At 39.3% G+C, this 12,816-nt stretch overlaps 1 protein-coding gene across 1 annotated transcript; it reads right to left on the bottom strand.

Moving 5' to 3' along the window:
* Positions 1-8,037: 8,037 nt before the first annotated feature.
* On the bottom strand, positions 8,038-10,608 carry adra2b (adrenoceptor alpha 2B). Its single transcript, XM_042000466.1, has 2 exons — positions 10,290-10,608; positions 8,038-10,115 (listed from the first exon to the last, which is right to left on the bottom strand). The coding sequence occupies exon 2, from the start codon at positions 10,098-10,100 to the stop codon at positions 8,529-8,531; it is 1,572 nt and encodes a 523-aa protein (XP_041856400.1). The 5' UTR covers positions 10,101-10,115; positions 10,290-10,608; the 3' UTR covers positions 8,038-8,528.
* Positions 10,609-12,816: the final 2,208 nt, after the last annotated feature.

Raw genomic sequence — 12,816 nt, 5'->3', positions numbered from 1 at the left:
CTGTGCAAGAAGCCATTGCCAGGGTAACTGATGAACATGCTTGGAATATGAAAATGGAACATACGGTGCCTTCAACATCACAGGTAGGCTATATTTTCTTTTATTTTTATTTTTATTTGATTTGATTTTTATTTTATATGACTGCATTTTTTTAAATGCAGTTGTACAGTCTAAGGTCTTCAGCTGAGCTGCTGTGTGGTGTTGTTATTCAGAAGCTGGGCTTGGCCCCTTAGTTCCAGTAAAAGGGACTCTGAATGCTTCAGCATACCAGGAGATTTTGGACAATTCCATGCTCCCAACTTTGTGGGAACAGTTGGGGGATGGCCCCTTTCTGTTCCAACATGACTGTGCACCAGAGCACAAAGCAAGGTCCATAAAGACATGGATGAGCAAGTTTGATGTGGATAAACTTGATTGGCCTGCACAGAGTCCAGACCTCAACCCGACAGAACACCTTTGGGATGAATTAGAGCGAAGACTGCGAGCCAGGACTTCTCATTCAACATCAGTGTCTAACATTACAAATGCATTTCTGGAGGAATGGTCAAAAATTCCTATAAACACATACCTAAACCTTGTAGAAAGCCTTCCCTGAAAAGTTGAAGCTGTTAAAGCTGCAAAGGGGGGGCCAATGTCATATTAAACCGTTTGGATTTAAAATGGGATGTCACTAAAGTTTATATGTCTATAAAGGTAGATGAGCGAATACTTTTGACAATATATAAAGACCAAAGACAACTAATATTTATGTGTGTCAGATTTAGTGGGGGTTTTTAAATCAGCACTTGGGGTCTCCAAGGGGCCACCAGATCATTTCTGGGGGTTGACATATCGTTCTGAGGAGAAAACGTGAAAAAACAACAACAACAACAAAAAATAAATAAATAAAACACTTTAGAGACTGAAGCATGGTTTATATATTACTTGATCACCACACATATAATTTAGATTTAGTTATATGTATGCATAAGTCTCAGATAAAAGGGGGATTTATGAGGAACAACCTGATAATTCTGAAGGGAACTAACTAGAATAGGTTGAGAACATCTGTTGTACAGAACTAAAATAAAATACACTAAATATCAGGAGGAATTCCCAGATCACAAACATTAGCAAAAGCTAATCAAAAATTCATAGTAACATGTTGCCAAAGACAGTCCTACCCAAGTGTATTATGCTAAAACTGTTCTTTATTTATTATTACTATAATATATCTGTGATGGAAACTGTCAACAGAGTGTTGTGTTCACTGTCCCTAGGCTACTGTAACTACAGTATAGTTTAGAAAGTTCATGACACTTTCACATCCAAACAGAACATCCTGTCCTACTTCCTGTGCCAAAAGTGACACAGAAATACACACATACACACAAGCTGATATTGTATATATGTCGATGAGCATTCTAGCTATCACATTTGCATTAATCCTTCAATTTTTTTGCTTGTTAAAGAACCACAATTTCACAAGCACACGGACTCCAAAAAGGTTTTAAACTGAAGTTTGAAACACAGCTTATATTTAAGTGATAACTTTGGATCAATAGTTGAATTAAACCATGAGGCACAACAATTTCTTGCGCTAAGTGGGGGTTCCTTTCTGTGAAGCAAAGTTTTACATATATGTGTGTGTGTGTGTGTGTGTGTGTGTGTGTGTGTGTGTGTGTCTATGTGATAATATTTGCTGCCATGCACAGTATATGTGTGTGTGCTGACATTCTAAAGAGTGTATCTCTGTGCAATGGAGTGTTAGTCATCTGTTTCTCTATTTTAGGCTCAAGTTTGTTTCTCCTTATGTGTTTTGTTTTGAAGCCCGAGTTCATGTGCTCAGACTTGTGTGTGTTTATGTTTATCTTAGCATGCGTGCGTATGGGTATGTGCGTGCATGTCCTTGTGTTAAAATGAACTTTGTGACCTTTCCATGATGTCCCGGCTAAAAAAAGTAACACACGTCTTACTCTCTCTTCATATTTGGCAACTTTGCTTGGAAATCTCACACAGCTTGCACAAGTCATGCGTGTTGTTGTGTGTCGACCTGCCAACTCCATGGCCTTTATGTGTGCTTTTTAATCAGACGATTTAGCTTTGAATTCTCATCCGAGTTCATTCGAGGCCCCTTCTTTTTTTTCAAAACATCACTAATAGAGTTATTAAAGTGATGCCAAAGCCGCCCATGACAATCATGTGACAGCTTTGCCTCTTTCTTCATCAACACCAGGAGGCACAATAATGCTTCAAAACACAGGAGTAATTGTATCCACAGGGAAAACAGAAATTAGTCTCATTCCTGATTCAGAATCCACCTCTACAAAGTGTCACACATCCAGCTGGAGAACTGCACAAATTTTACTTTAAATATAATTTATTCAAACTCACATACAGATACACACACATTTGTCAACAAAAGTGCTTTATCAATTTTTAAACTGTCTCAACCGTTGGGTTGGATTGAGACAGTGCAATATACTTCACCTTTAGAGTAAAGTATATTGCAGTATATACTTAGTATAGTGAGTTTTATAATATAAAATTTTGTGGAAATAAACCTGCCTGAGCCACCTCTACCTCTCGGTTTGAGTATGTGATAATACCAGAGGTATATTTTACTCTTGACTGCTTCAAATATCGACCATTTCACCATTGTTTCTATACTATTAATTGTCATCTCAGCCATTTGTTAAAAAACATCAATCCTTTTTATAAGTCTCCAAAGGAAAGTAAAAACACAAAGAAAAAGTTTCCCTTGCTTTTTCTGTTGCGCTAACGTCATTGTTGATAAACTTTATTGTCAAAGCCGGAGAAATTTAATAAAATCTAAACCATCAAATATGTGCATATTCAAATACTCAAAGACAGCAAGTGTTGAGGTTTTAAGTTGGATCATTAGTAATAACAGAACAGTCTGCTGATGGGTGGAATGAGGTTCTGCCAGTTCAGAGAGGAGACAAGCTGAGTGTTGGTTTCCCTCCGGTGGAAAGCTGAAGATGTGGCTATTTTATTGTTTAATAAACTGAGCAAAGCAGATCTATTTTAATTGCCATAAGCTGATTAACTTCACAGTGACTGGGCTTGTCTCCCATAACACCCAAATGAAGAACCTCATTAACACTTAGTCATGTGAATTTACTTATATTGTTAGAAACTGGGTTATTTTCAAGTAAACAACAAACACTAGGTTTGCAACGAGTCCTTCTTGATTGTTAAAATATATCAAAGCAAACAAGCATAAAACTTCAATGTTAGCTCATTTTCCAAGCTCACCGCATCAAAATTTACTAGTCAACATGGGAACATAAAGCTTGTCCTAAAGGTTTCTGTCACATTTTATAGTAGAGACATTTACAGTTTATCGTGAGCAATTTGCGCTGGTTTAATTTTTCATTGTGCTCTCCATATTTGCATAATTTTTTTGCTAATGTTTCACCTCTTGTCAAGTTGGTGGAGATGTTTTCTTAATTTGCTTTGATTATTTGCAGGTGTTTTCCCAGTTCCATCTCACAGAGCAACTGCATGTAGCACATGTCTCTAACTTGACTTAATTGAGTGTTTTTCTCACCAGAAAAAGAACAGTCGTCGCCATGGTAACAGATAATGGCTAGTGGAATAAACAATAGAAGATTTAATGTCCTACAAAGATCTTTATGTTTTGCGTTTGCTCAGAAATTGTCCGCAGAATAAAAAATATGGTTTTTATTAAAGGTCTAGTACTCAGTATTTTCCTCCCAATGATAGATTTGCTATTATGCTCACACACATGCTTGTACTGTCATCCTTAGTGACACAACTCATTAAATTTAATTTATTGTGGACAGATTAGTCCAAAGTCAAAACCAGACTTCAACCATAACTAATTCATACCCAACCTTAAGCAAACTTTACATCTTAACTAACCCCCTAATCCAGCTCAGGACCCTAAAATATAATGTTTTGTGCTATTAGGACCAGGCTTTGATCCCTATTGAGTCTGCTGGACCTGTTTATGCCTGAGATGGTCCATGTGTGGTCTTAATGGGGAAGCAAATACTAAGACAAAACCCCAGATGCACACAGACATGGACACACATATCAAGTGTTAGACAGTCACATACAAGCCTCTGAAATGATTCCTATCATAATTGCCTCGGCCCTCTAAAGATGACATTTTCTATCACAGAATTCACAAACGGAAATGCATTTTAATGCCTCCACCTTTAAAAGGTAGAAAGCCTGCCTGTGTTCTGTCTCTCATTTCTCAGCCTGCCTCTCTGGTGTTTCCCACAGTCAAATTACAACTTGAGAAAATATTATCTGGCCTCAGATCATAGAAAAAAAATGAAAAAAGAAAACATTTGGTGGTGGAACACCCTCAAAACACATCACATATTCATACTGTGAAATGCTACATCCATTAGAAGTTTGTAAATGAAAATTAACATTTGCCTTTGTGCATTCAACTTTTGCTTGTACAGGAAAAAAGAGAAATCTGCATTTTATTTAACTGTTTTTTCTTGAGTCAACAAGAATCTTAAGTGTGTGTTTTATGTCATCTAAGTTGCACTGGAGGGTCCGCTGTCCTGACCAGCACTGCTTTGTATTCTAGCTCAGGTCAGAGAATCAAGAGCTTCGGGGGATGTGTCTGTATGAATATACAACACTGTAAACATACACCTCACTGCTCCCAACACTTAGCCATGATAAGTTATCGGTTCACCTCCTTGTGCAGCTTAAATCACGGCACTGCTATGAATATGGAAATGAAGCTGTGTCTTCTAAGGCTGGAAATATGAGTGTGTGTGTCTGTATGTGAAGAAAAAACAGGCCAGAGTTGCTTCAGTTGGTGCAGAGAAATCTCCAAACTGCCCATCAGCATAAATCAATCAATTCACCAAAGGCCCAATGACCTCGAATATAACAAGCTGTCACAAGCATGTGTGTGTTTGTGTCAAAGTTGTGTGGACTGCACATCTCATGACTTGAATACAAGTGAATGCAGCTGGTGTAGAATGACATATTCAATATGTGTGAGTGCATATGTGACATTTGGCAACATACTGTAATTCCTTATAGACTTCCTCTGTGTGTGTTGGCAGTAGGCATCATCCTGCTGTTACTGCTGCAGCCTACTTCTCATGTCCCACTGTGATAGGACATTACCCAGTGACATCTTGAATAGCCATCAGCCCAAAATGTTATGGACTATTTCCTGAAGTTAGGTTGCTATTCATGGCTATTTCATGACTACTGGAAATGACTTTGGCTGCATTTAGCTTTTTACATGCATGCGAGAAAAACACCATTCTCATATAACTTTCACATTTATGGACATGCATTTCCAACTCTCTTCCTGAAAATGATCTGTCTTGTTTCCATGATGCTTCATTATGTAAAAATGTATGAAATAAATAAACCGGAGAATGTCTCATGCTTTTTCAAGTTGCTTTATTTCCAAACTGGAGCGGGCTGATGACAGATGGGAGATTGAAGATTGAGAAGCTTAGACCTGGCAGTTTGGCCCAAACACATTTGAGGAAAAAGACAATACAGGCAGCTTCAAGAGGAAAGGATGGTGATCAAGAAGCAGATTACTGCATCTGTCACCTTTAAGCCATAATTCTTACTTTAAAAAAATAAACAAAGCAGCAGTCTCTTCACATGAGGCAATCTATGGTTGGTTAGTTTGAGCAGCATTGCAACCCATGTTTATTGAAAACAGCCATGAATCCATGACCTGTGTGGCTATTTTTGTAATATTTTTGTAGCTATAGCTGTTTTCTGAAGAGAAAATATCCATTTCAAATGAGTACAAGGAGGAGTTAAACAAGTGCATGGAGCTCTTGCTCACAACTGTTTGATCTAATCAGTTATTCAAATCTCTGCAGCTCTGTTAGATATGGATTGCAGCTTTAATGTCCTACGAATCACCCACCTGAAAACGACTGTGGGTGTTATTGACATTTTCATGCTCGATTACCGTTGCGGGTAAACTTTGACAACAATAGCAGGGGTGAGGAGAGATTTTCCTGCTGCAGTATGCTTGATAAATCGTACATCCATGAATGTGCTTGCATCTCCAATGAAACATTTTACGATAATATAACTAGCTGAAACAATGACAAATGTTGCATTGCACATTCTGCATTATGCATGATACTTTAAGTTCTTATTCATTCAACACATATACAAACTCCAAATTTAAATATAGCTCACAAAGCAAGAATTTTGGTGGAATAATGTAAAACCCAGTCTTGCTCTTTTTCAAGAAATGAAAAATCTGTACAGTGTTCTCACCCTTTGATCAATTTGCTTCTTTTTCTGAATAAAATCACAATAAATAGGTAACTGACAGAAAACACAGAGTACTTTGAAATAAATAATAATGTCTTCAGTCTGCACTTCCTGTCATATACACCAAAAATAAACTAATACTTTGTGAAAGCAACACAGAGCCAGATTTCACTGAGTCAGGCTGGTGTCCTGTAAGGCTCTTTGGTCCCTTGAGGGTAGTCACTAAAAAGCCATGTATTCAGATAGCATTACAGATAAACACTGACTTTCAGTTCAATAAGACAGTCTCAGAGTAGAGATATAGTGCCGATCTTCCCCACTGTGTGAAACATTCATGTGACAGACAGCAATGTGATGCCTGTAACAGCAAATCTGCTCTCTGCTCTTATCAATATTACAGTAGACCTGTAGGATGTAGCAGCCAAAGGAGGCACTGACAATTTCTACAGAAAAAAAAACTCAAAAAAGTCAACATACATACTCATACAGACACACACACACACACACACATACACACACACACACACACACAAACATATGCACGCACACATTTACACAGGTCAGCAGAATTAGACAATTAGTTAATTGAAGTGTTGCTGCTGACAGCCCTTGTCCCATAAAGTCAATAAGCATGTGTGCTGTTCATACACATTGTGTTTTTCTTCTTTTTGTCAAAATGGGGGTGAGAAAAAAAAAGAAAAAAAAACAAAACAAAAACAAAACCAAACAAACTAAACAATCCATCCTCTGTTGCCCTTCAACAACAAAGCTAAAGTGACGATATGGAGGTCCTCTCCAGGTGACAATGTGCCAGAGGCGTCGTCACAGAATAACTCAGCCTCATGTGTAACCCTGTAATTAAGCTGTAATTAAGGGTAACATCACACATCCATACTTGCATTTTTAATTTGTCTTTTACGGTCAGTGAAAATATCTACCTGGTCAATACTGCTGCTCATGATAGACAGCAATTCAGGGAAATAGTCTTTGCAATTGAAATAATAAGAGCGCTTTTTTTCAGTCTTCAGTAGATGCACCTCCCGTTAGAAAGGAGTCTCAAAAGGTCAAAAGCAAGTTTTGATTGTTGCTTAACTGTCCACAGACTGAGAGACTGGAAGATCTGCTCAGGGCGGTGTGTTAATGCAATAGTCCAGTTAAACACAGGAAACAACATATAAAGAGAATGACAGGGTCACGTCGCACTATTTCTACATCTCAATTACATACATGTGATTTTCCACTAAGTCCCAGATTTAACCACACTTCCTTTAATTCTTTAGTTAAAAAAAAGGTGAAAGCCAGGATAGTGTCCATTTTTTACTTCTGCAAAGCCAAGAGCAAGGTGGCTTTCCACAGAAAGTCCACAGGTTAAGCTTGAAAGGGTGCCCTTGTTTGTGCTATCACATCTGAGATCGTTAGAAACCTTCTCTTGTTGTTGTACTTTAAAATCAAGGAACACATGTTTGCCCTGAAGCTTGGCAAATTAAGACTACAGACGTAAGGTATCACCACTAACCTTGTGTCCTCCTTGTGCTCTGTACTGATAAATAAAAGGCCCCAGGCTCACAGGAATTTAAGGTCACTTGCCTTCTTTAATCATTTGTCCTGGGGTACTTAGAAAAAATTATATATATATATATGTATATATATATATTTATATATGTATATATATATATATATATATGTATATATATATATATATATATATATATATATATATATATATATATATATATATATATATATATATATATATATATATATGAAATAGTCTTTATTCACATTGGGGAGTTATTTGTATGTGTTATCCTGCTTGCTTTTATAGAATTTGTACATTTTCTCAGTGATGCACCACTTTGTCTTTCAGTATTATCCATTAGTCAATGTGATCTGGAGATAAAATGTTGCATTCAAATTCTTATCAGCAGTACCAAAGTGCTAAGCAGTTTAAAGGAGTCCGCCTGCTTAGCTTCTTTTTCATGTCCTGTTTTAATCTGACACACTGCAAATATTTATGTCTATCAGCTGCAAGCAGAAATTTCACAGTCCAAGTTGCCTTTTTAGATACTGTTGCTGCAAAAGTGTCTCTCAGTTCTCAATTTCATGCAGGCAGAAATTTCCACAGTCCAACATATTTTTAAAACAGCCCTTTAAGTATTTTGAAAAAATGGAAATGATTGCTTTTTCATGCCTAATGTCATGAGTACCCTCTTTTTTTTTTTTTTTTTTTTTTTTTTTTTTAAGTCTATATTCTTCTTGTCTATTTGCTAAAAAAATGTACCCTTAGTGTTTCTGCACAATATCTTCTTAAAAGCCTTTCGGAAGTCTTTGTTGAAGATGGTGTATATGACTGGGTTGAGGGAGGAGTTGCAGTAGCCAATCCAGAAAAAAAACTTAAAGAGTGGATCTGGGATGAGGCAGGTCTCTGGACACACCGCCTGTAGAGAGTAGGAGAAGAAGAAGGGGAACCAACACACCACAAAGACACCAATGACCACTGCCAGAACAAAGGTGAAACGTTTTTCTCTGTTCACCATCGCCTTACGTCTTGCTGCCCCAGGGTTGTTGTCTTTTTGTGACTTTCTCCCTGGCACCAGCCGAGCCCCCTTTGAAGTGGCGATCATATCCCGGTAGCGCTTGACTGAAGCTGGAGAATGAATCCCCCCGCCGGCAGGTGACCCTGGCATGCTGGTGCTGCCACGACCCCCTCCATGGCTGTGCTCCATATCACTCTCTGTGCTTGAGCTGTCTCCATTGTTATTGTCAGCTTTTTTACGCTTGCCCTTCTTCCCCTCCTCCTTGGTTTTGGGGGCAGGCTGGGGCACAGAAGAGGGGGTTAAGGGCCCATGAGGAGAAGTATCAAGGGAGGTTGTGACAGGAGACATGGCTGGAGAAGGGGATGGAGGTTGCAGGAGATTATTAGTGGTGGGATTTGGGGGGGTTTCTGAGTCTCCTGGGGATGGAGAAGGGGTGATAGCAAGGGTGGGAGGCCTGGCATTTGAGGTTTTCTTGGATGAAGGGGGTGTGCTGTCTTCATCATTCTTCCCATTGGCTTGTAAATGTCGTGGAGGCTGACTTGGTGTTGCGCAGCCAACCCCATCCTTCCTGGGCTCCCCTGGTGGGCAACGTGTTCTCTGTTTGGCTATTTGGTAAATTCGTACATAGACCAGGATCATGATGAGGCATGGGGCGAAGAAAGAGCCAATGGTGGAGTAGAGGATGTACCAGCGCTCATCATTCAGCTGGCACTGAGGTCCTCTATCACTCCCTGAGTCACCTCCCTCACTTTTGTTAAGTGAGAGCAACGGGGGGAAGGAGATGATTGCAGAGATGAGCCACACCACCACAATAGCGGCTTTGATCCGTCTGGGAGTCCGCTGACGGCCATAAGTAACCCTGGAGATTGACAAATACCGGTCCAATGAGATGGCGCACAAGTGCACAATGGAGGAAGTACAGAAAAGCACATCTAGCGCCAGGTAAATCTCACACCACAGAGACTTGAAATACCAGTAGCCAAGCAGTTCATTGGCCAGTGAAAATGGAATGATGAGCGTTGCCACTAAAATGTCCGCAGCTGCCAGTGATACTAAAAACAGATTTTGCGGACCTCGGAGCGACCTGCTGGTCAGAACAGCGATGATGACCATGATGTTCCCTACGATGGTGAAGACGACCATCAATGTTATGGCGGTGGCGAAGGCCGCCGTGGCTTCAGGCGTATAGGGGGCGAGCGCTCGGACGCTCTGGTTGCAGGGCACAGAAGCTCCGGAGCTGCTCACACTGCTGTTCCAGTTGTTCAGCTCCATGGAGCAGCCGCTGTCCAGAACTGAGGCCATGCCGGTTTTATCTATCTAGATTAAAAAGGGAAGAAAAGAAGAAAAAAGGGGGTTACTGAATATAATAGTACTAACGATAAACCATTTTTAAAATAATTATCTCGTGCTTTTAGTTTTCAGAGAAACCTACTTTATTTGCATTGCAGTAAAGTATGTTTGTAATAAAATGGCATTATGTGTCACATTTACCTTAGTTGTTCTAGTTTTGTCACTGTGTTGTTTCCAGATGGTAGATCCCTTTCACCCTCCACCGCAGGTCCTCTAAGTCCATTTTAAGCACACACACACACACACACACACACACACACAAAAACAGTCCAGGGCAGTGCGTCAAGACGCAGATCAGTGTTTTAGATAAAAAATCTTTAGGGCTTCTTGGAACAGTTTTTTCCCAGAAAAACACGAGGATTTTTTTCTAATGGCTGTGTCAGCCCATACCAAAACAAACAAAAAAAAAAAAAAAAAAACAAAAAAAAAAAAACAAACTTAAATAATAATAAAATCAAACTTTTTGCTCAAATTGGTGCTTTCTGCTAGTTATTACTTACTGTTTTCAAGATGAGAAAATTAAATTATAATCAATCTGATTAAGGATCACTTACAGCGAGACAGCACTGAATAAAAAAGATCAGGTCAAAGCAAATAATCCTGTGCGTACTCGTTTGGAGACGCGCCTTTATCGACCATAAAAGAGAGAGAGAGGAAGGGAAAAAAAGAAGAAAAAAGAAAATCAGTTAGAGCGAAATTAAAGTAAAAAATATACAGGAATTCATTAAAAAAATTGTTATTTCAATATGAAGGACAGCCTGAGTCTAACGTTTCTAGTCAATCGAACGGGAAGGGCGCAAAGTTAACCTCGAGCTCTCCAACCCTGCGCACGAAGGCAGATGTGTTACCAAAACGCTTCTTCGGTATAGTGAAACCATCACCCGCTATAGGCAGCTAATGTCTGAGAGTCTGAAAATGTTGATTTCTTTGCTCCTTGGTTTTCCAGAAGTTCGTTGGGATGCTGTGATTCAGCCGCACCGCTGGCGCACATACCCGATTTCCTCACAGACGCGCAGCAGCATCTTCTCTTGCGAGCAGGACCTTCCGACGAAATCTAATAAGTGGGGTGCCTCCCATCTCTCTCTTGCGCTTCTTTCAGACCCGGTGATGTCATTGTGGAGCGTCATGGGATCCTTGCTCTCCTCTATGCACCCCCCACCTCCATGGCTTTAAATCTCAAACCCAAGCGGCTAAACCAGCGCTGTTATATTAGAAATATCTATTGTTGGGTGTCACTGCTTCAGTCAGTTAACTCCACAGCACGCAGAGGTGTCCAGCTGGAAGATGATACGGAAATAGTTTAATTTCAGGAACTCAAACATACTGTAAAACTACTCAGTAGTCCCAGTTTTTATCATCACCATCATCATCATCATCATCATCATCATCATCTAATGGCTTATAAAGTCTTACAAATCAAAAGTCTTTTTAATCTCTCTGTGTTTAGGCTTTGGTTTGCACTAATATCCATAACTCCAACATCTTTGCATTCTGTTTAAAACAATAAAGCTTTGCACTGCTGCACATAGAAGATTTGTGAGATATTTCACGTGTTATATGTCCAAACTTGTCAGAAGAATGTGTGAAAAATCTAAGTTTTTGTTAGGTTTGGTAAAACATCAGACGCAGGGACAAAAACACTAAAATATTCGCAGTGTACGCTCAGTGTGGTGTTTTATATGCCTTGATCAATAGATATTGCTGGTTCATAATAAAGGCAGGCTCAACTTCAAATGTAAGAAATAGTCATTTTCTTTTTAATGCTGTAAGACCATAAAACATTAATCAATTCAAATAAAATGACAACACTCATCTTGAAGAATGATCTCTCCCTGAGTACTAAATCATAAATCCATTAAACTGTAGGTGGGCCAGCCTCAGGATTTGGTATTCCAGGCAATACATTATGAAGTTTCAGATTTTAGTCATGAACTCTCATTCTCCCAAAATGTACTTATCACAACCATGAAATAAATGCTACAGTAAATGTAATTTATTTTTGTATAAAATCTGAAATATCCTGCCCTAAATGCACTGTGTTCCCTTTCCCCGCTGCTTATGGTGCAAAGAGCAGGGCAGAGATAGCACTTTCTTTCTTCATGCATTTGCATCATCACTTGACATCTATTTACATTTTTTTTTTCATTAAACACCATGCTATACTTCCTCCCCTAAGAGAAACATCCATGGCATCCCTTGTGATTGGTTGCCCACCTAAGGTCAAGTGGCCAATTGTTCAGTTATGGAGTGAAACCTGCGTCACACAGGCTGCTTAACTGAACCGCAAACTAAATAGCAGCAGAGTTTATCCTGTATTGTTTGAAAGCAGGTAAGTGGCCTCTGTTATGCAAACTCACACATGCTAACAATACTCAAACATGCATTAACCAGACATGCACATACACAGTCTTATGAATGGTGTGTGAGTAGGAGGTAGTGTTTACTTGTTTTTGTTGTGCATCCCCCACACATTGCTGCTGTAATGAGAGAGAAACCCGGCCAGCCACCCATGGAATTACAATTAAGAGGCCTGCTCACTGATTGTGTGACCTGAAGCAGCAGCCAATAATGGTTGTACATTTTTTGCTTCTGCTACACATTCTAAATATAAAAGGACAGAGAATAAAGCTTTTAGCAGGAGAGTGCACTCCAATCAAGTGTCTCTGTT

The sequence above is a fragment of the Melanotaenia boesemani genome, chromosome 11 (genome assembly GCF_017639745.1).
Source record: "Melanotaenia boesemani isolate fMelBoe1 chromosome 11, fMelBoe1.pri, whole genome shotgun sequence".
In the NCBI taxonomy this organism is placed as follows: Eukaryota; Metazoa; Chordata; class Actinopteri; order Atheriniformes; family Melanotaeniidae; genus Melanotaenia; species Melanotaenia boesemani.
This window is presented reverse-complemented; position numbering and strand designations above follow the sequence as displayed.